The 24,757-nt window shown below is 37.4% G+C and overlaps 1 protein-coding gene across 1 annotated transcript; it reads left to right on the top strand.

Annotated features, from left to right (window-relative positions):
- Positions 1-2,681: 2,681 nt before the first annotated feature.
- On the top strand, positions 2,682-11,671 carry tmem106c (transmembrane protein 106C). The gene is made up of 8 exons (XM_051880642.1): positions 2,682-2,849; positions 3,180-3,429; positions 3,896-3,959; positions 5,381-5,540; positions 5,880-6,020; positions 6,463-6,512; positions 9,859-9,912; positions 10,298-11,671. Exons 2-8 carry the CDS (start codon positions 3,216-3,218, stop codon positions 10,452-10,454), a joined length of 840 nt encoding a protein of 279 aa, XP_051736602.1. The 5' UTR covers positions 2,682-2,849; positions 3,180-3,215; the 3' UTR covers positions 10,455-11,671.
- Positions 11,672-24,757: the final 13,086 nt, after the last annotated feature.

The following is a 24,757-nucleotide window of genomic DNA, read 5'->3' as shown; positions in this document are numbered from 1 at the left end:
ATGGCACAAGGAAAAAACACATGACAAGTCATGTGCTCACACCAAACATGACAAAAATACGAGCACATGGCCAGTGAAAATAATCACAAGCCATGCACTCCCAAAAAAACGAGACATGAACACGCAGCTAATGAAAACACTGCGTGTTCACACAAAACATGACAACAAGAAAGCATGCAGCAGTGAAACACAAGCTGCGTGCTATGCAGCACAAGACAAAACATAACATGAGAGCACGTGGCCGATGTAAACACGAACTGCATGCTACACAGAACACAACAACACGTGGACAGAAGAGCGCACGGTCCAAGCAAACTCAAAATCAAACGCTTACACAACAAGACAGAGCACACGAGAACGAGTGAATGCTCATTCCGTGCACTCACAACAGAAGACAAACACACGGAGCATGAATGCCTGAATCTCAACACAGAACCGAAAACAAACTAGACTGAAGTGCTGAGTTTGACCCCTTTTTACAAGAACATATAAAGAGGAGTTTTTCCAATTAATGAGCGAGAAAACTACGAATGTCATAGCAGCTGAAATCCAACAGGCCAAATATTTCTCTCTAATTGTAGATTCAACACCAGATCTAACATAGACCAACTGAGGGCAGCACTTCTCAGTGCTGAGAGCAAAGTAGTTGAGAGATTCCTTGGATTTGAGCCCCTCTATAGCCACACAGGTGCAAGCCTTGCAGAATGTGTTTAAAAATAGTGCAAGTGTAACCCCTCTGGTCCTACTCACTCTGCTCCGAGAGGGACTAGAACTGGCTTCTCCGGCATGGGAGGCAGGTGCATTAACAAGGATGCTAAAGACTGCAGTGCGCCTCTTGAGATCAGGAGAGTGAGGTTTACCTGCACAGCTCTCACCTGCACCTCCATTATACTCACCTTCCTAAACCTCACTCCCATCCGGGCCACGGCAAGAAATGTAACCCCTCCGGTCCTAGTCGTCCCACTCCAAGAGGGACTAGAACTGGCTTCTCCGGCATGGGAGGCAGGTGCGCTAACAAGGATGCTAAAGACTGCAGTGCGCCTCTTGAGATCATGGGAGTGCGGTTTACCTGCACACCTCTTTCCAGCACCTCCACTATACTCACCTCCCTAAACCTCACTCCCATCTGGGTCATGGCAAGAAATGTAACCCCTTCAGTCCTAATCCAAGAGGGACTAGAACCAGCTTCTCCGGCATGGGAGGCAGGCGCGCTTACAAGGACGCTGAAGACTGCAGTGCGTCTCCTGAGATCAGAGAATTGAGTTTTACCTGTACAGCTCTAACTGTCTGGGCTCCGTTGCACATGACTTGGGGTTGGACTTGTCAAATTGCCGTGGACAAAGCTATGATAATGCAAGCAATAATAAATACAGGTAAATAAACAGGTAAAAAAGGCACACTATGTAAGTTTTCGCTGCCAGAGGTCGCATTTTCAAAACAATAACAAAGGCGAAGCGCTATGAAGGAGAGTGGAACGATGGGAGATGTCGTTTTCACCATGCAGAGAAGTATGGAATTCACAAATCATGTTTAAAGATGAGGTAATGAATTAGTTTTTTTGTATTATCTGTAGCCTACATATGATCACACTATTTTATGTCATCGTATTTGTCAAATGATTTAGTGGGTTAATGCTGCGCAGTTTTACGTGTTTAAAACAATCGTACTAAAAGTACATTTGAACGAACCCACGGTATTTGCAAGTAATGGCTAAATATTTTTGTGCAACACATACTGTATTTAATTTCACGGCCATAGGCGTGGTCACCACACTTGATAAAAAGCGTTACTGAAGTAAACAAAGTGCAATATAACTATGTGTAATTTCATCAGCATACCCACAGAATTATGTAATTACGAACACTAGATAGTTTTTCAAGTGAATCTATCTATGCATTATCAGCTGTCACGTCATATCTGTATCTCGCATTGTTTATAAGTGATATTGATATCTATTCAAATTATCTGTACATGACTATTACTTGTATAATAAATAATATGTATTTGCTTACCTTTCTATTAAAACATGTGAGAGCGGAGTATCTGTCAAGTCCAAGTTTGTCGTGAAGCTCTTTCCATCGCGCCACGCCAATATTGATCCCTGTTTTATTTATCGCCTGTTTTTTTTTTTTTTTTTTTTTTTTTTTTGATTTTCTGTACTCGCCAATGAATAATCGTGATCCACGATGACTGAACAACACAACAGTGGCATGCTATGCTGTATAACAAACACTTTCGCATTTATGTGAGTTGCCATAGTTTCTACAAGCGGAAACCGGGGATATTACGATATTTTTATTGTCTTGTTCAATAAAAAAAAGTGTTTGCTGTTAGTCAAGCGGTCCTCTGTACTGTCTTTATTTAAACATAGTAGGCTATTCAAAACCATGAAGAAAATGCAGTATTCTTAGAAACAAGTTTCTAATACATGAATAGGCCTAACTAATAAATACATTAATAAATAAATGTTTCAGACTCTTTCACACAGCAGACTGAACTCAGGTAATGTAGCTAGTTAAATGAATAGTTATGCTACATTTTTAATTTTATTTACTTTTTTCTATGCTATCATTAGCGACGCTACTGTCCATCATTGTTTGTTTATTTCATAAGTAGCCGGGGCTTATTTTGCGAAAATGACCAGCTGACCGTAAGATTTCTTATTCGCAGTTGATCTCCAGAGCGACAGGTGGCAGGAGAGTCAAAAGAGATCTCACTGACTTCAGAGCAGAAAGTGAGAAACAAACACAAACAAATGACAGACAGCGGACTGAGCGGAATCAAACCACAGTAGCAGCAACAACAAAGGAGAGAAAACACCGATATCTGTGCGTCTGTACATTTTAACGGTAAGCGATGCTTTTCCAGTCGTATAAACTTTATCTCGAAATCACAACAAAGTCATCAAAATGTAAGTTTCCAAACGTAAACTCACCGCAACTATAGTTTCTTTATTCATGCCGGTAGTTATGTCAACGTGTACAGTTGTGTAAAGTTGCTACAGTCAGCTAAATATATAATAGACTGGGTTTAAACAGACAAACTGATTGAACTGCAGTATGTATGTAACGTTATGTATGTATGTATGTATGTGTGTTTGTTTGTATATATCTATATATGTTTATATATGTGTGTGTTATCTAAGGTGCAGTTATTGACTCCTGGTCATCTGCCTACAGGTCTTTGTATCAGGCTGGAGTTCGTGTGGGCTTCTCATGGGTGCATCTGTGTGCCGATACGGCCGCTCGCTCCTGTCTGTCCCGGGTCACAGCAGGGCCGGTCACAAGGAGGAGGCTCTGATGGGTGTGGATGACTCCCTGGACGGTCTGGACAGACAGGAGGATATCGCCCAGTTCCCGTATGTGGAGTTCACAGGCCGAGACAGCATCACCTGCCCTACCTGCCAGGGGTCTGGACGCATTCCATCAGGTATGGACGTCAAAATATGATCTTATATTGAGTGATAAAGGGAGAATGTCACAAAAACATGTCCAGGTCATATTTCAGCTTGAAGACCAGAAGGAATGAGCCCTATACACTGTGACTTTAATTTCAGGACAGTTGAACAATTTGTTCCCAAAAATACTCATTACTGTAATGCATCTGTACAGAGCTTGTATTTCCCATTATCGACAATGGTAATTCTTCATAAATTCTCATTGCTGAAGAACAAGGTACCTTACTTCAGCGACGGGATATCCAAATATATGAAAGCCTTTCTTTAATTTGCCTTTAAATTCTGAAAGATTTCTTCACAACGTTCACATCCATTATAAGTTGTTTTGTAAAAGGAAGTTATTGATTGAGGTCATGAGGTTTTAGAGAGGACTGTGTGAACTTTGGCAGGATTCTGCATGTTATCTGACCTTCTGACTGAATCAGGCTTTTCTTTCAGGGCAGTTGAATGAGTTAGTTGCTCTGATCCCCTACAGCGATCAAAGGTTACAGCCACGGAGAACGTAAGTAATCACACACAGTCCATTCTTTATGGAAAATGCCTTGATGTTTGATATTTGCCTTTGTGAGCCACAAATATGTTTAAATATAATGCTTGTTTTAAAGCATTTAGGGATAGTTCTCTCATCATTTATTCACCGTCATGCCATCCAATGTATATGACTTTCTTCAGATAAACACAAACAAAGATTTTTAGGATAATAATCCATCTCTGTGAGTCTATATAATACCACTGAATGGCTGCTGTTCAGTTGACACTTGAAAAAGACACACCGCAGTCATGACGGTAATCCAACAGTGCATGAATCAATGTTTTCTAAAGTGAAGCAATGGGTGTTTGGAAAAAAAAAAACTAATAATTTAAACTCTTTTAACAATTGTGACATAAGCGCATTGTGAAGGTTACGTGAGAAGTAGCAATTCTTTGTGCTTTTGCGTCACTGTTTATGTCAAGCTGAACTTGTAAATACACCTAGCAATGTTTTTTATAGCTAAAAGAGATTAAAATATTAGTATTTTTCTTACGCACCCATTGTTTCACTTCAGAAGACATTAGCTGTTTCCACCCACCTTTTTTTTATGCGCATTTTGGGATATCGCATTAAAAAATGCTGGATGGAAAGGCAAGATGCGCATAAATTCTAAAAATGCGCATAAAAAAACTTGTGCACTCAATTGAGGCAGAATATTTTATATTCGATAAGAAGGCATGCACATAAACTATGATGGAAACACATTTACCAAATAAATCCCTCAATGCGCAGCAAAAAACTCATGTGACTTTGCCTCAACAGTGGATGTGATTGGATGACTGGACTAACCAGTGAACCAATCGCATCACAGCATCCCAAATGTTTTTTTTTTTTTTTTGGTTGTTCTGAAATGCCTGAGCCAAAGTGATGATTTGGTTTAATTCCCTCCCAAAAGTGTCTCACATGATTGCATTCGCCAACACCAGGCGTTCAAACGCAAGATAACATGACAGCGTTTATTGCGTTTCGTCTGTGCACTCTGAGACGCAAGTCATTTTATGATGGAATAAAAAAGAGCCACAGTGGTTTCCCCGATTACAGCGACTTCCATTTTATTACAGATATTTTGCGGCAATTAGTTAAATTTGCTACTTTTGATGGAAACGTAGCTAACGATTCATCCCGTTGGGTCGTATGGATCACCCTTGAGATCACTCGCTATGTGTGTTTTTCAAGCATCAAATGAGTGCCACACATTTACTTGCCTTTATATGGACTCAGAGAGATGAAATATTTCCCTAAAAATCTTCAATTGTGTTTTTTATCTGAAGAAAGTCAGTCAGTTATATCAGGGATGGCGTGAGTGTGAGTAAATGATGAGAGTTTTCATTTTTGGGTGAACTATCCCTTTAACAGACCAAAAAAAAGATTTGCAACTCTTCTCTTTGCAGGAAGTCGTATGTGGTGCTGTCAGTGATTTTGTGTCTGCTGGCGTCTAGTTTGGTGGCGTTCTTCCTGTTTCCACGTCCTGTGCTGGTTGTTGACGATGGCATTCGCTCTGTGACTGTCCACTTTGACCGTAACAACAGCAAAGTGCTGATCAACATGACGGTGATTTAATGTCCCTTGATGAGTTTTACAATGGGTTAAATGATATTGAATGTAAAAAAAAATGTAATCAACAGTGTCCCTGTTCAGAAATTATTGTATTTATAATCTTTCAGAATCAATGCTCTTGTAATATACTGGATAAAAAGTGTTCACAATGTATCTCCAATCTAGAATTGTCCATATAAAATTGGACATCAAAACATTATAGGGCAAAAACATGAGCTCTGATATTTTTTTGCTTTGAATCAGAAAAATAATTTAAAGAAACTCTAAAATTGGCACTGGTCTGTTCTGAATACTGACTGTACCATGTGTGTGATATTATTTTTTTTTAAACAGAGCTCCCTGAACTTCACCAACTCTAATTTCTTCACGGTGTGGGTGGACAGTGTGAGCTGTCAGGTGCTCTACATGAAGACAGTCATTGGATCTCAACAGCTAGACAATGTCATCCACATTCAGCCTCTCAGCCAGAGACAGGTATGATGAGTCTGCTTCATTTTATAATGTTCACTACCGTTCAAAAGTTTGGGATTGGTAAGATTTTTAAATGTATTTGAAAGTCTCTTATGGTAACCAAGGTTGCATTAATTTGATCAAAAATACAGTACAAACAGTAATCTTGTGAAATATTACAATTTAAATGATGATTTGATGCTCAAGAAACATTTATTATTATCAGTGTTGAAAACAGATGTGATGATGAATATATTTGTGGAAACCATGATAAAATTTTTTTTCAGGATACTTTGATGAATAGAAAGTTCAATAGAACAGCATTTATTTGAAACAGAAATCTTTTAATGTTATAAAAGTCTTTTCAGTGTAGATGCAGTCATTCAGTGGAAGAAATAACACAGATTGTTGAGTATTGGATGGTAGTTGTGCTGTTGTACAGTATGTAACATGTTTTTAAATGCAGGTCAACTTCACTGTCAGCATGGAGATTGGAGGAAGTCTCTCTTACGTTTAGTGAGTTTCAAATCAGTTCTCTCAAAGGGATAGTACACCCAAAAATGAAAATTTGATGTTTATCTGCTTACCCCCAAGCATCCAAGATGTAGGTGATTTTATTTCTTCAGTAGAACACAAATGATGATTTTTAACTCCAACCGTTGCGGTCTGTCAGTCGTATAATGCATGGCAACTTCGTCTATAAGGGTAAAAAAAAACATGCACAGACAAATCCAAATTAAACCCTGCGGCTCGTGACGACACATTGATGTCCTAAGACATGAAACGATCGGTTTGTGCGAGAAACCGAACAGTATTTATATCATTTTTCACCTCTAATACACCACTATGTCCAACTGCCTTGAGCATCCGGTGTGTGAGGTCTGAAAACGCGCTCTGATGACGGAAGTGATCTCTCGCGCTTATACTTCAATGAGTGCGAGAGATCACTTCCATTGTCAGAGTGCATTCAGACCTCACACACCGGATGCTCAAGGCAGTTGGACATAGTGGTGTATTAGAGGTAAAAAATGATATAAATATAAACATCATATAAAAAAATGATATAAGCAGATAAACATCAATTTTTCATTTTTGGGTGAACTATCCATTTAAGGCAGTGGTTCTCAACCTTTTTTCCCAGTGGGCCACAATATGGTCCAAATGCAAGTCTCATGGGCCGCATATTATTTACATATGACGTCATGACCAATGAAAACCAATCAGATTTAATGTTATGGTATTAGCAGATATTATTATTATTATTATTATTATTATTATTATTATTATTATACCTAGATGTTGCACACACAGAAGAGGCGTTGTTTTCTGTTGGCACATACGGTATTTTATTTCTGTCGCACTAAATTAACAAATACTAGAAATTCATTTTTGTTTCAGTGTGTTGAAATGAAATGCAGTGTGACTTCTTCATATCAAAGTGAAACTCTCTTGTTCAATAAACTCACGTTACACAATCCCCTGATATACAGTATGTCACAGAAAATGAGAACAATGTATTCCACCAAATAAAAACTAATTTACTGACATTAGCATTACAGTCAGATAATAATGCTCAGTGAACATACACAAAATGTATACAAGCACTATAAGAAACTATTTAACTCTGGATGTAAATTCTCTTCAACTGCATCGTAACGGTCACCAAAAAGTTATATAGGCATTGTAGGTTTTGCATATGTCAAGTACTTTACTACAGAGCAAACAAAGGCTGCCCATCTCGCTTATTGACAGCAAACAGATTCTTCCATCCATCACCTTCGCTGCTGATGCTACAACTCTTCTTGTTTGCAATGTGTTCCTTCATTGGTATGTTCCTCTTTTTGTTTTTCTCCTCTAATAACAAATTTGTTTATTTCGATTCCTAAATTTACAAAAATAATAGCTACTATTGGAATTCTGCCAAAGCACGCGCTTGTAAGTTTTCGTTAACTGAGTACTCGGTATATAGTAGGTCTACGCATGTCTGAAAATGATCACCAAAATGATTTTATATGACAAAAAAAAAAAATAATAATAATAATAATTATAGTTTAAACTTATTCATTTAATCTATTTTAATTTAATTTAAAAACAAAAATAAATTGTGAAACTAGAATTTATTTTTTAAATGTGGTCGGCATGTCGTGGCCCGCATTTGCATTTGTGACAGGCCGCAGGTTGAGAACCACTGTCTATATGTATTGTATATGTATATGTATATGTATGTGACCCTGGACCACAAAACCAGTCACAAAAGTCCTTAGCAATGCATATCCACTCACAAAAATAAATTTGAGATATTTACAGTAGGTAATTTACAAAATATCTTCATGGAACATGATCTTTACTTAATATCCTAATGATTTTTGGCATAAAAGAAAAATCGATAATTTTTACCCATACAATGTATTGTTGGGTATTGCTACAAATATACCCTTTGACCCATACAATGTATTGTTGGGTATTGCTACAGATATACCTGTGTGACTTATGACTGGTTTTGTGGTCCAGGGTCACATATATGACCAATATATCACAGCCGTGCTGATATACAGGCATATTGCATGGCTACTCGTGTGATATTGCATTAATACAACAGTTTGACGGCATGAGTGTTTAATTAAATAAGAAGAACAACGGAGTGCAGAACTAATTCCTTCCGCCATGGATTCAAATCTTAAGTTGACAGTTTAACCAAGCCTCCATTACTAATTCTAAAATGTTACTTCAGAACTAGTAACGAAGGAATGTTGAGTCACTTCGTTGAAGCTTATTGTATTATGTAGAGTCGAGTATTATGGTATTTATGAGAGAGAGATCGACTAAACGAGTACCTGCATCTGATATAGCATTCATTCTTCAGGTCGATGTCCATAATATTATATCCAGTATAGTATTTAAGTTAAATATAGCCTAAATATAAAGTTATGAAATTTAATTTTCCATTAACCCAAATCGTTTTGCTCTGGAACAGTAATAGATTAATAAGACCAAAGATTGCCCATTTGATATACCCCAAATTAATTATATTTTTAACTACTATCTACATATGATCCAGTGGCAAATTCCCAAAGGACTGGCCAAGATGAAGCTGTTCTTTGTGGGTACATGAGCGCTGAAGGCCCTGGAGCTCACATCTCCAAAAGCGTCAAAACAAATAGTAAAATAGGTGCTATGTTTATATACGAGTCATATAATTGAGGTCTAAATAACTACATTCTCGCCTAAAAAAAAAAAAAAAAAAAAAAACTCTTTAAACTACATTTTGTGACATAACAACAGTAGTATTTATAAAAAAATATGGTAGATTTGCTCAATCGTCATGACATTCGCCGCAAGCGGAATGATACAAACGGTCAAACGGCACCAGTGCTGATACTGGGAGAATATCGCACGGCTCTCAGCCAATCAGGTTTGAGAACCAGAAAGAACTGGTGTGTGTGTGTGTGTGTGTGTGTGTGTGTGTTTTATATATATAATATATATATATATATATACACATATATACTATATATATATATATATATATATATACATATAAAGTTGTGTGTGTAAGCATGTGCTACAGTTTTTTCATTGTTATTTTAAATGCTAGAGTTCTTTAAAGTAGGATGGATTCTGATTGGCTGTCAATGCTGGAAAAAGTCATTATGAAAGTGATTCCAACAATATCCTTCCTCTGTGTCGATATCGTTATAGTTGTGGTGTGAGTGGACTCTGCTATTCTTTTATATTTAGCACAATTTTTATATCTTAATCATTATCGGCCTTGGTGTGAACAGGCCTTTAGGATGAACAAGTTGATCCCCATGAATCTGTGTGTCTACTCTTCTATTTTTAACAGTTTTCTCTGTTTTCTCAGTGCCTTTTGCACCATGGCAAGCATTAAAGTCCACAACATTGTGGTGTTCATGCAGTAAGTTTCCCATCACTACATTTTAGCTTCCTGTATGTTGTCTTTAGCTGTTGTCCTACATTGAAAGTTGGAGGTGAATCATAAATGTGAGGACACATAAGCCATATTTCACAGGCAAAAAAAGGTCAAGGGGAAGTCTTTAGCCCTCACACGAAACTCCTGATTATGTAAATTCCTAATAAAATGACTGAATTTTGCCCTCGTACTTTTGCCAAGCAGCAGTAAATGTGACCGCACCTTGAGAATAGTTTTCTCAGGTCTACCTCTGTTTAGCTGCTAATAAACCTCAAATTTTAAGAAGCTGGTATTTTAGTCTGAGTATATGTAGGGTTTTCCTCCAGATTCTTCATGAAATGTTCCTAACTGCTTGTCTTATACACCCCAGGACCTCTGTGAAAACCTCCTACATGGTGCGGACGGCACAGAACACTCTGGAAGCTTATCGCTACATCGACTGCGGAGCCAACTCCACCATCCACCAGCCCTCAGGGATGGTGTGGTCCAAACCTCACTTCCCTCTGAATGGGAAGCTGCTCAGGTGATCCATCAGCCAGTTGGATTCTCAATGGCAGCACATTTTCTTCAGTTTGACTCCAAATGCTTTTGCTGTACTGATACTGAACCCACTGAACAGAGCAGCTATGATGTAATTTATTGGTTGAATTGATCCCTCGACAGATGTTGAAAAAATTGTTCTCTGCTCAAGGTCCATTTTGAGAGCTTCTCACCTGCTGTAGTATTAATTTATCTATAAAGAGTGTTATATAATTTTGCAGTGATTGAAGAGATTTAACTATTGAAGGGTTTGTCAATGCAGAGGTGCACTTTAAAGTACTTTTTGTTCTGTATATTTTGTACTTTTCATGGTTTTGTACTATGCAAATTGTCTTTGTAATGCCAAAGATTTCCTGTGTTTACTGGTGAAGTCATTTCTCTGATGGATGGTTTTTTAAGTGACTCGTTCAGCAGTGTAAATCAACTTGAATCAGTCACAAAGAATCAGAACACATATAATATATACAGCAAAATAGCACATGTGTATGTTCTCAAAAGATTTGATTTGTGTACTTGGAAGGGTTCTTTCTGACTACTGTGATCCTGAAGATGAGGTGACTGTTACAAAACAATCAGTTAAGTGCGTCACTGCTTCTGTGAAGCCATGAAAGCTGAGATTAATGAAATTAGATGTTCAATAGTAATTATGCCGGATGTTTTGCTCTCACTCATGCATTAGGGGTTTCACCAAGTTTTTATCTAACAAATTCTGAAAAGGCTTACAATCATGAATCATTGACAACCATAAGAATCAGTTTACTCCTAGTTTAGATGTTTTAAAGAAGGGCATTTTTTTCTTACCTGAAGTTGCACATTTGGCTAAATTATTGGGTTACACTTTAGTTTACAGTGCCGTAGTTACATTGTAATTACTCAAATAAGTACTGAGTACTATTAATTAACTGCATGTACTTACTATAGAGTTACAGTTAGGGTTAGGGTTTGGTTTAGGGTTGTTGTTTTTTTTATTTGTAATTATGCATAATTTACTGTTATTTCTATAGCAAGTACATGTAGTGACATGTAACTACGGCACTAAAATAAAGTGTTACCAATTATTGCTATTCTCCTCAACACGCCTTGAGACTTTATTGTGTTTTTCATTGTCTAAAATTAGGAAAAATAAGCTGATAATAAAAACGGTTTAATGCAGTTTTTGTTTTGAATAGCGTTTGATAAGAAAAATAAAGCCTTTTTGTCATTATGTTTGTATTTTTGTATGAACCCATCCTTTTTTCCCCCAATTTCCACATGCGAGATTGAGCATTTTGAGCAAACATTCAGTGAAAACTTTGTCCAGTTTGACTTCAGTTGCACAAAGCTTTGCAAGCTGTTGACTCATTGTTTTTTAGTAGCATTAAAACTGAAGAACCATCCCTGAAATGATGCAGCAACAGAAACCCTCATTAAGTCCATTTCATGAAACCGCAGCCATGCTGGAAACTATCCAGGGACTCATTGCACCAGGGTGGCGTTTAATAATTTATTCAGTACAGGTTATTGCAAAGATATTCCATTCACATCTTCATTCTCACACTCAAGTCAGTTGCATTATTGCTCCTGTTGCACTTTATACCCTGCAGATTCTTCTGCATTATAAGGATTACATCTTGTTTTGAAGATATTACAGCCAAACTATTGGTTGAATCTGGCACGTGTTAAGCTTAGATCAGACTGAAGTGTTTAGCTCATTTTTTCTTAGGGATAATAGACTCATATCAGGAGGCAGGGCTACTGGAATCACTCAAGGTACAGTATGTTTGTTTCCCTCCCAAATGCAGTGCGTGTCTTGCTTTAGCATGTGCTTTTGTGGAGTCTGCTGTAATATTTGTTCTCATTTCCAACTACGATTGCATTCCCATTAATCTTGGATGCAGAATGAGTGAGCGGGGTGTTGTGGTTAGTGGAGTGAGAAGGTTGAGCACCATTTCAGAGATAGATGTGGACCATGAAGAGGAGCCTGTGTCTATAGTGTCCCCAGGGGACAGTGAGTGGGTCGGATCCAGTGCATCGCTCTGCTCGCGTGGAAAACCCAGCGTCGAGAGCAGCACCTTCACCTCCTTTGAGTCCTATCAGCCTGACACTGCAGGTACAGTGGCAATACTTCTCTGTTTAAATGTTTTGTGTGTGTGTGTGTGTGTGTCCAGTATGTAAAAGTTGCCCTGCCTGCTTTAACTTTTAACTGCACTCTTCCTAATGCCGATGTAGCCTGTCATGTGTAAAACTTATAAATATATATATATAATACATACAGACATAAATACACCGGCCACTTTATTAGGTAGACCTTGCTAGTACTGGGTTGGACCCTCTTTTGCCCTCAGAACTGCCTTAATTTTGAGACTGTCCTCCAACAAAAAACGACCCTATAGGTCGTTTTTCAAGCACCTTTTTACAACCCATATTTACGTTTTAAAGTCATGCGCACTCTAGATGGCGTAAAAATAATGACAGTGTCGTGTTACGTCTGTCGTCATGAAATGACGTATGACTGTCGTTACCAATCAAAATGCGTGTTCATTTAAATGTGTGGAGTTTTTACACCATTTCTCCTATTTCCATTTAAAAAAACAACTTTAATAACAACTACACCCACCCCATCTCTAAACCTACCCTAAGTGATTTATAGTGCATGTACACTTTATGAGCACATACGTTCCCTGGGATCGAACCCACGATCACATGATTATTATTGCAATGCTCTGCCAATTGAGCTACGCAAAACCCGAAATACAATGCAGCGAGAGGGGCACATCTTTAGCAAACGTTCCTATGGGTCGTATTTCATGAATTAAAATGAAAGTGTCCTGTTGTCGATAGGGGCGCCACTTTAGGAAACGCTCCAATGGGTCATATTTCAGGGAAGTGACAAACAACCTATATGGTCGTATTGGTTGGAGAACATGTTGTTAATTTTTTATGGCAGAGATTCAACAAGGTGCCATATTGACAAATAGCATCAAACAGTTACTACAGATTTGTTGGATACACATCCATAATGTGAATCTCCCGTTCCAGCATATCTTAAAGGAGCTCTATTGGATTGAGATCTGGAGACTGTGGAGGTCATTTGAGTATAGTGAACACATTGTCATGTTCAAGAAGGAAGTAGCCATCAGAAGATGATACACTGTGTGTCATAAAGGGATGGACATTGTCAGCAACAATACTCAGGTAGACGGTCAAATTTAAACAATGCTCAAATGGTTCTAAGGTGCCCAAAGTGTGCCAAGAAAAAATATCCCCCATACCATTACACCAGCAGCAGCCTGAACCGTTGATACAAGGCAGGATGGATCTGCTTTCATGTTGTTTATGCCAAATTCTGACCCTCCATCTGAATGCCGCAGCAGAAAACGAGACCCATCAGACCAGGCAACCTTTTTCCAATCTTCTATTGTCCATTTTTGGGGAACCCATATGAATTGTAGCCTCGGTTTGCTGTTCTCAGCTGACAGGAGTGTCACCGGTGTGTTTTCTGCTGCTGTAGCTCATCTGCTTCAAGGTTGGACGTGTTGTGTGTTCAGAGATGCTCTTCCGCAGACATCGGTTGTAACAAGTGCTTATTTGAGTTACATCAGCTGAATCAGTCTGATCATTCTCCTCTGACCTCAACAAGGCATATTCTCCCACAGAAATCACTGGATATTTTCTCTTTTTCAGACCATTCTCTGTAAACCCTAGAGATGGTTGTGAGTGAAAATCCCAGTACATCTTCTGAAATGGCAACAACAATCATGACACGTTCAAAGTCACTTAAATCACCTTTCTTCTCCATTCTGATGCTCAGTTTGAACTTCAGCAGATCATCTTGACCATGTCTACATGCCTAAATGCATAGAGTTGCTGCCATGTGATTGGCTGATTACATATTTGTGTTAACCAGCAGTTGAACAGGTATGCTGTAATATCTGTTTAAATAAAGTGGCCGGTGAGTGTATACAGATGCTGGTCATATAATTAGAATATCATCAAAAATTTTATTTATTTAACTAATTCCATTCAAAAAGTGAAACTTGTATATTATATTCATTCATTACACACAAACTGATATATTTCAAATGTTTATTTCTTTTAATTTTGATGATTATAACTGAAAAACTAATGAAAATCCCAAATTCAGTATTTCAGAAAATTAGAATATTACTTAAGACCAATACAAAGAAAGGATTTTTAGAAATCTTGGCCAACTGAAATGTATGAACATGGAAAGTATGAGCATGTACAGCACTCAATACTTAGTTGGGGCTCCTTTTGTCTGAATTACTGCAGCAATGCGGCGTGGCATGGAGTCGATCAGTCTGTGGCACTGCTCAGGTGTTATAAGAGCCCAGGTTGCTCTGATAGTGGCCTTCAGCTCTTCTGCATTGTTGGGTCTGGCATATCGCATCTTCCTCTTCACAATACCCCATAGATTTTCTATGGGGTTAAGGTCAGGCGAGTTTGCTGGCCAATTAAGAACAGGGATACCATGGTCCTTAAACCAGGTACTGGTAGCTTTGGCACTGTGTGCAGGTGCCAAGTCCTGCTGGAAAATGAAATCTGCATCTCCATAAAGTTGATCAGCAGCAGGAAACATGAAGTGCTCTAAAACTTCCTGGTATACGGCTGTGTTGACCTTGGACCTCAAAAAACACAGTGGACCAACACCAGCAGATGACATGGCACCCCAAACCATCACTGACTGTGGAAACTTCACACTGGACCTCAAGCAACGTGGATTGTGTGCCTCTCCTCTCTTTCTCCAGACTCTGGGACCCTGATTTCCAAAGGAAATGCAAAATTTACTTTCATCAGAGAATATAACTTTGGACCACTCAGCAGCAGTCCAGTCCTTTTTGTCTTTAGCCCAGGCGAGACGCTTCTGACGCTGTCTGTTGTTCAAGAGTGGCTTGACACAAGGAATGCGACAGCTGAAACCCATGTCTTGCATACGTCTGTGCGTAGTGGTTCTTGAAGCACTGACTCCAGCTGCAGTCCACTCTTTGTGAATCTCCCCCACATTTTTGAATGGGTTTTGTTTCACAATCCTCTCCAGGGTGCGGTTATCCCTATTGCTTGTACACTTTTTTCTACCACATCTTTTCCTTCCCTTCGCCTCTCTATTAATGTGCTTGGACACAGAGCTCTGTGAACAGCCAGCCTCTTTTGCAATGACCTTTTGTGTCTTGCCCTCCTTGTGCAAGGTGTCAATGGTCGTCTTTTGGACAACTGTCAAGTCAGCAGTCTTCCCCATGATTGTGTAGCCTACAGAACTAGACTGAGAGACCATTTAAAGGCCTTTGCAGGTGTTTTGAGTTAATTAGCTGATTAAAATGTGGCACCAGGTGTCTTCAATATTGAACCTTTTCACAATATTCTAATTTTCTGAGATACTGAATTTGGGATTTTCCTTAGTTGTCAGTTATAATCATCAAAATTAAAAGAAATAAACATTTGAAATATATCAGTCTGTGTGTAATGAATGAATATAATAGACAAGTTTCACTTTTTGAATGGAATTAGTGAAATAAATCAACTTTTTGATGATATTCTAATTATATGACCAGCACCTGTATATACGTTACTGTTTAAAAAGTTTAAAAAAATGAATAAATAAATTAATTAATTAATTAATTAATTAATGATTTTATTCAGCAAAGACACGTGAAATTGTTTGAAGATTATAAATAATAATAATAATAAATGTTTCTTGATCATCAAATCAGCATTTTAGAATGATTTCTGAAGGATCATGTGACATTGAAGACTGGAGGAATGATGCTGAAAATTCAGTTTTGATCACAGGTATAAATTACATTTTAAAATATATTTAAATAGAAAACATTTTAAATTGTTATAAAATTTTATTTTTATTTTACTATTACTGTATTTTTGCAGACTTAGTGAGCATAAGAGATTTATAAATGTGATATAAATGTCTCTAACATAAAATATATTTAAATCTTAATCTAACCTAGTTCAATTGTTTTTTTAAAAAATAATAATGGTCAATTGATGTTGATGTTAGTGTTTAAAAAGAAAAATGGTTTTACATATTATAAATCCTGAAACATTGGTCTATTTCTGAGTTTGTTTCAGAAACACTGTTCTGCAGAAACTACATGGCTATAGTCATTTTTGGTTGCTGTTAAATTCTGTAGTTTCAACACCCGTTTAAGTATCACTCACTCACTTGTAAACATGTTAATTTGATGCGCTTGCAGCTCTCATGCAGAGTGAAGTGCACTTTTATGAGCACTTACACCAATACTCAGATGCTAAAAGACTCCCTGTGTGACAAAGCCTTATGCAAGATACATGACCATAAACCTGTACTTTGAGATATATTGAAAAATAATTCTCTCACTATTGTATGCTCATCCTATGTAGTGAAACTATATTCAGGTCGCTCTGTTTCTCAAACTATTAGGTTAGTTCACCAGGGGAATGTATACTGTTACAGTAATGGCTGCAGGTGACCACTTATTTCTCCCAGCTGTGCATTATGTGCTCCATTTCTGCTCAAACAACCCTTTATATAATTACAAACCTATAGAGAGTTCCTGTCTGTAAGGTTTTACATGTGGCATTGCTCTGATTCTGTGCAAAGCATGGCCACACGTGCAATAATCATAATTCTGAGGAATTATGTGCTGATGAAAGACTGAAATACATGTTTTGGGCTTTGAAACAATCTGATGATGTAATTGTTCAGCTCAAGTCAGTTCAGTGTTGATTCAATTAAGTTCAATAGTGTGAACGTTGCAAAAAGTAATGTGTTATAATATTGCTTTACTCCCTAAAAAGAAGCTAATTGTGTTATAATCTTGTTTCAGCCCTCCATCTATTACAGTGAAATGGCTGATTGCTGCCGGTTTCAGTGTAATTAGAGCATCTTACAGTTTTACAGTTTATGGCAGCCTGCACTTAACTTGATGTACGGATATCTGCAAAAAATAAATAATTGATGCAAGAAGAAGTGTTCAGGTAATGATAACTGAGTGATGTGCACAAATACCAGCACTGCCCTTGCATACTGAAAATAAATGTGCTAGAGAATATTTATTAAAGCTAAGTGAACTTTTACAAATATATTAATGCAAAAAGTACTGTACTATGATATCATCATGCATTTTGGACATGTCAAGTAAAGTCACATTTATTTCTATAGCCCTTTATACAATACAGATTGTTTCAAAGCAGCTTCACAGAAATAAACGGGAAACAATTATAAAACGATTTCAGTTTCAGCTGTAAAGCATCTCTGCAGAAGACAATAGTGTCATTATTCAGCTCAAGACAGTTCAATGTTGATTCAGTTCCGTTCAATAACAGTGTAGATTAGAGATGCACCGATGTATTGGCCAACAATCGGTATCGGCCGATAAAAGCTATTTTTATCACTATCGGCCATCGGCTGTTTAAAAACGGCCGATAATCAGGGCCGATTATATTCTGTCAATCAAAAGGGTGTAGAAAAACGTGTTCAGACTGCAACTCATACATACTGTGTGTGAAGAAAATCACTCTTGTGTTGAATTTCTTCTTCTTCTTCTTGGCGGTTGGCAAACCAGCTTTTGTGTTGAATTTTAACGCATTAACAGTTTAAAAATAGTGACGCTAAAGCAGGCTCTTTTTGACCCTGTGAATCACCCGTATTTCAAGCCAGGGTTGCCAGGTCTGCGTTTTTATTTTTATTTTTTGCTACACCAAATATTATTTGTAGCGCCTCCCTTCCAATAATCGCAAAAGGCTTTGTGCTTTGTTACTTCTGATAAGAATAAAAGTTTTAGTTTTCAAATTCTGTCCATTTTATCATGAAATTCAAACAATAAATGGCGTTTTGACGCTCTTAAATGTGACGTGTCAGATCGCTGTAATGTCTCAGTTCAGGCGGCAGCTCGGAGCGCGAGTCTTTTCTTCCTCTTCAATACAAGTTATATCTCGAAAAACATGCATAAATATAAGAAGAATGTTGAAGGATATAGCCTAGTACAACTTACCAGAATGTATCACGTCTCATGTAATCACTTTATTTGTGCTTCAACCGCGGAAAGACGTCAATAAAACAGCTTGTGAACAACATGTCACATCATGTCAAATTTACCTCAGGAATGTTTTCCAATGTTCACAGCTCCTTAGTTATCTATATATAAAAAAACACTAGAGAGGAGCTTATTTACTGTTAATTATGTTTCTGTAAATTTGCCATAAAGACAACAAGTGCTTATGAAAACTACCTGTGATACTAAGTTTATACAAACATTTCAGTTTTTATTTGAGTGTAATTATTATATCTGAAAATAAACAGCAGCTAAATATAAAACTTCTGTTGTTAATTGTAACCTCTAATATTGTAGTGTATGAAATGAGAGGGTTCCCTGTATAGTTTGCAACATTATTTGGGAGAGATTTTTTTTCCTTAAGAAAAACCAAACTATCGGTATCGGAATCGGCCGATATCATTCTGAATAATTGGCTATTGGTATCGGCAGAGAAATTTAGTATCGGTGCACCTCTAGTGTAGATGTTGAAAAATTAGTCAATTATGCAACTTCAACACCAAATACAGATTGTTTCAAAGCAGCTTCAGAAATAAATGGGAAAATAACTGTTCAAAATTGAGCATTTATGAAACAAATTCAAGACTTTAAAGCCCAACACTTTAACTTCAGCAATAAAAAAAAAGAAAGAAACACAAATGTGATGTTTATCTAAAGTCATTTTTGCTTATTATTAGCTCATCGAAAGTCAGCAGCAAAGAAATTAGTCAATAAAGTGAGATTAAATACATTAAGTATATTAGTATTATTTAACATATTTAATTATTGCAGGTTTGAGTAATATTCTGCATCTGCATTTCACTGTTTTATTCATTTTGAAGAGTATTGAATCTGTTGAGATCAAATGAGATGAGTAAATGCTCACATTTAGTCTAGAACTACTGTACAATACCCATCATGTTCACACAGCACACACAACGCCTCAACATGTGGACAGGAGAGGTGTCAGTCAAAAAATGAAAAAAACAACAAAACTTGCGTTACTTATTTAAAAAGTAACTCAGATATTTTGTTGTAAATTTAAAAGTAATGCATTACTTGTTATTTGAAAAAAGTAATTGATTACGTAATTCAACTCATTATTGCATAAGCATAAACATAAGAATAACTTTTAAATTGTTAGTAATATTTCAAGATACACACTTACTGGACTATAGCAATTTACAGTTAACATGTGAGTATCAAATATGATCCATCAGGCTTTTGAGGAATGTTTATTTGTTCATCTCTCAATCATCATTGTATTGCACTGCATTATATATTTTGCCCCCTCATTAAGAACTACTGAGCTTCGATCATAAAACTAAGCATTTAAATATCATCTTACAAAGATACATTTTTGAGAGATACAGAGTTACGACTGACATTTATGTAAATAGTCGCTATACTTTTATAAAGATCTTATTGATTTACATCACAGTCTTTCATGCTTTTAAGAATTTCATCTTACTTTTTAACCATATAAATAGCATCTGCACCAAATTGTATATTTTTGCTCAGTTTGGGCCTTTGAATTAAATATGTATGTGTGAGCTCCATATTCTTACTATATCATATGGGCCATCAAAGTCTGATGCATCAAATATGATACTCAAAATAAAACATGCTAAGTTTTTTTTTTTTTTTTAAAGCTACAATATGTAAATTTTTCGCCGCTAGATGTCGCCTATTCAAAACAAAGGCGTAGCTTGATGACGCCGAGTTTGAGCACGGATTCTTGGGGGATGTCGTCTTCACCTCACACTCACAGCCAGTGGAAAAGAATAGGGATGGGACTCGAGCAGAAATCATGTTCATGGATGAGATTATTAATGTTACTGTAGTATGAAGCAGAGCAGGGCGAGTGATGTTGGAGCTGAACGAGGTCGCTGGAGCGATTGCTAATGAGAGATGAACGCAACACACACCTTGCGACCAGCAGAACTTTTATTATGCCGCTTTCGCTTCTTCCGGTCAAGCGCTGTTTATCATATTAAATACATTTGACTGTTGAAAATGAAGTTATAACATTACACTGTGCGTTCGCTCAGTGGCTGCTGTGAGGTACTTGTTGCACACTGCAGTAAGCTAGATTGATTTAATATCACATTAATAAATGCTGGGTGGCTTGTGTTGATAATTGGCATGCAATTAATTCTAAAATGTATTGTATGATGGAGAAAATGCTGTATTAGCCATTTGACAAAATAGTTTTTCTCTGAGGCATGTTAAAAGCATGGTACTCTCAGAAAATCAAGAATATTAGATTTAAACAATAAGACTAAACGTGTTGAGCTATATGACAATAATTCGTTTTCTGTCTATAAATGTAACCAAACAGTGGTTCCCTTGTCTAATAAAACGTAATATATTAAAGCTTCTTTGGTGTTTCCATGGTTTCTACAAAATAAAACCGGAAACCGAGGGTAACGCAGATATGACGCCATTGACAGGCGACCAGAGGTGGGTAGAGTATCCAAAAACTGCACTCAAGTAAAAGTGAAAGTAATAATCTTAATAGTTACTTGAGTAAGGGTAAAAAGTATCCAATGAAAAAACTACTCAAGTAGCTAGTTACTAGTACTTAACTAATATATATATATATATATATACAGTGGGTACGGAAAGTATTCAGACCCCCTTACATTTTTCACTCTTTGTTATATTGCAGCCATTTGCTAAAATCATTTAAGTTCATTTTTTTTTTTCCTCATTAATGTACACACAGCACCCCATATTGACAGAAAAACACAGAATTGTTGACATTTTTGCAGATTTATTAAAAAAGAAAAACTGAAATATCACATGGTCCTAAATATTCAGACCCTTTGCTCAGTATTTAGTAGAAGCACCCTTTTGATCTAATACAGCCATGAGTCTTTTTGGGAAAGATGCAACAAGTTTTTCACACCTGGATTTGGGGATCCTCTGCCATTCCTCCTTGCAGATCCTCTCCAGTTCTGTCAGGTTGGATGGTAAACGTTGGTGGACAGCCATTTTTAGGTCTCTCCAGAGATGCTCAGTTGGGTTTAAGTCAGGGCTCTGGCTGGGCCATTCAAGAACAGTCACGGAGTTGTTGTGAAGCCACTCCTTCGTTATTTTAGCTGTGTGCTTAGGGTCATTGTCTTGTTGGAAGGTAAACCTTCGGCCCAGTCTGAGGTCCTGAGCACTCTGGAGAAGGTTTTCGTCCAGGATATCCCTGTACTTGGCCGCATTCATCTTTCCCTCAATGGCAACCAGTCGCTGCAGCTGAAAAACACCCCCACAGCATGATGCTGCCACCACCATGCTTCACTGTTGGGACTGTATTGGACAGGTGATGAGCAGTGCCTGGTTTTCTCCACACATACCGCTTAGAATTAAGGCCAAAAAGTTCTATCTTGGTCTCATCAGACCAGAGAATCTTATTTTTCACCATCTTGGAGTCCTCCATGCGGGCTTTCATGTGTCTTGCACTGAGGAGAGGCTTCCGTCGGGCCACTCTGCCATAAAGCCCCGACTGGTGGAGGGCTGCAGTGATGGTTGACTTTCTACAACTTTCTCCCATCTCCCGACTGCATCTCTGGAGCTCAGCCACAGTGATCTTTGGGTTCTTCTTTACCTCTCTCACCAAGGCTCTTCTCCCCCGATAGCTCAGTTTGGCTGGACGGCCAGCTCTAGGAAGGGTTCTGGTCGTCCCAAACATCTTCCATTTAAGGATTATGGAGGCCACTGTGCTCTTAGGAACCTTAAGTGCAGCAGAAATTTTTTTGTAACCTTGGCCAGATCTGTGCCTTGCTACAATTCTGTCTCTGAGCTCTTCAGGCAGTTCCTTTGACCTCATGATTCTCATTTGCTCTGACATGCACTGTGAGCTGTAAGGTCTTATATAGACAGGTGTGTGGCTTTCCTAATCAAGTCCAATCAGTATAATCAAACACAGCTGGACTCAAATGAAGGTGTAGAACCATCTCAAGGATGATCAGAAGAAATGGAAAGCACCTGAGTAAAATATATGAGTGTCACAGCAAAGGGTCTGAATACTTAGGACCATGTGATATTTCAGTTTTTCTTTTTTAATAAATCTGCAAAAATGTCAACAATTCTGTGTTTTTCTGTCAATGTGGGGGGCTGTGTGTACATTAATGAGGAAAAAAAATGAACTTAAATGATTTTAGCAAATGGCTGCAATATAACAAAGAGTGAAAAATTTAAGGGGGTCTGAATACTTTCCGTACCCACTGTATATATATATATATATATATATTCAGGGGCGAATATACACATCAAAAAGTGTAAAAGTCACTCGTTTTTCTAAAGAAACACTGTCAAACAGCGACGCCCGCAGGTAAAGTTACAGCGGGGAGTCCGCGTCTCTGTGCCTCCCTTCAGCTCATAGAAATAAAGCAGAGCCTCTATAATGTGCGGTGGGTTTAGTGGGAGGTAATAGAGTACCTCAGGAATGACATGTTTTTGTAGGCCAACCGGGAAGTTAGTGGCGCACGGGTTCCCTCGATCAAAAGCCTATGCATTTTTCCCATAGACTTCTGGAAAATCACAAAAAATAAGCTCTGTGTTTAACAAAGGGTTATGACACTTGCACATTTTGTCTATCAAAATAATCTTTACAAGTTAACACAACATTTATACATTTTGAAGCCTAAATAAAGTCGTCAGATATAAAAAGCTAACAGTAGGCTATAAACGGACTACAGCACACCATGGTCGCGGATCAACGTCACCACCACCAAGCTTCCTCAAACTTTATTTAAAAAACAACTTTATTTAAAAACATGCTCGCTGATTATGATCTGCACTGTGTATTAATACTTATCCACTTTTTCATGAGAAATGCTGTCCAAATGTCCTGTTTGTCATGATGACATCTAAAGTCCCCACCAAAGGAAGTAGTCCCTTTTAGCAATTTGTTAGCAACCGCCGTTTTTAAGACACAATAAAGGTTTAAAAAATCACAAGCGGCATAAAACACACCAAAACTGGTGTGTTTTATGTCATAGATCAAAACGTGAAAATATTTACTTTGTTAACCACAGACCTTATTTCAGGCGATTTAGCAAAAACCCATTCAAAAAAGCCATAGACTTTAGTGCGATGGAACCGGAAGTCCTAAAATGCTAACTCGCTTCCGGGTTTTGCCTACAAAAACACGTCATCCCTGAGGTACTCTATTGAGAATCAATGGGGGAAAGCCACGTGAGAGGAGGCAATGCCTCAAATACGCTATGATTGGATATGATCGGTTATGATTGGACATGATTGGTTCTGCAATAAATCCCGCCTCTTGTTTTCGTGCACGTTCTCATCGAATCGGCCTGAATGAAGACAGTGATGGCCTTAATAGGAAGACTAAAAAAAAAGTAAGTAAACAACTGTCACTTACATATCACCGCTTTATTTCATGTCAAAATTCGAAATGTCCAGAAAAAATGATGACTCGGGTTTTTTTAGTGAGCAATCAGAATAGTAAAATTAAAGGTACATCTTCGTGTCTGTGACCACTGACCAGTGTGTATGTACAAGCTTGATGACTGTTGGAAATAAATTGACTATTAAAAAGAAAAGCTGAATATTAGTTTATAAATAGCATACATTGTTTAAATTGTTACTGCCTTTAGTTATTATTTTAGAATAAATGTAAAAATGAGTAAAAACACTAACTTGATGAAATTTATACTTGGTTTTAATAAATAGAACATTACATAGTGTAAAAATAGCAAAATAGAATTGTATTTGGTCTCTCTTTTTATGTAATGTTAACTTAAAATTGTGTAACAGGGACATAAATGAGGACTTTGCCTCCTCATTTTAAAACACCACCGCACACCACTGAGATATATATATATATATATATATATATATATATATATATATATATATATATATATACACACAACAATACAATAGCATGTTATTATTTAGATAGATATTTAAATTATTATCATAATTAGATATCTTTGCAACAAACACAGAAGAGACAAACATTATTTCTGGCATCTATAACCTGAATATCATTGCATGTCATTTGCTTTGTATAATAATAACGTATACAGCTACATTTAAAAGAAGAGAGAAAACTCTTTACATGTGCTCATAACTGCTGAACATCTGAACACAAACAATGATCAAATGCACATTGACGGATCTTCTTCCATCTGTTCTCCAAAATGTAATCAAAATGTAATATTTCTGCAGGTGCGTGTAAACTGGTTAACTGTGTCTATGCAAAGGCGTTCATTTTCAAGACGAACAGGTCACCGGTATTGTGC

Source organism: Ctenopharyngodon idella, chromosome 22, assembly GCF_019924925.1.
Source record: "Ctenopharyngodon idella isolate HZGC_01 chromosome 22, HZGC01, whole genome shotgun sequence".
Taxonomy (NCBI): domain Eukaryota; kingdom Metazoa; phylum Chordata; class Actinopteri; order Cypriniformes; family Xenocyprididae; genus Ctenopharyngodon; species Ctenopharyngodon idella.
Note: the sequence above shows the minus strand (reverse complement) of the source record. Positions and strands in the feature narration are given on the sequence as shown.

Bases quoted from the DNA above. Each gene is read 5' to 3' on its own strand.
- tmem106c (XM_051880642.1), top strand. From the start codon at position 3,216: ATGGGTGCATCTGTGTGCCGATACGGCCGCTCGCTCCTGTCTGTCCCG. The intron at 5,541-5,879 runs GTGATTTAATGT...TTTTTTAAACAG, and splicing joins AAGTGCTGATCAACATGACG to AGCTCCCTGAACTTCACCAA. The intron at 6,021-6,462 runs GTATGATGAGTC...TTTTAAATGCAG, and splicing joins AGCCTCTCAGCCAGAGACAG to GTCAACTTCACTGTCAGCAT.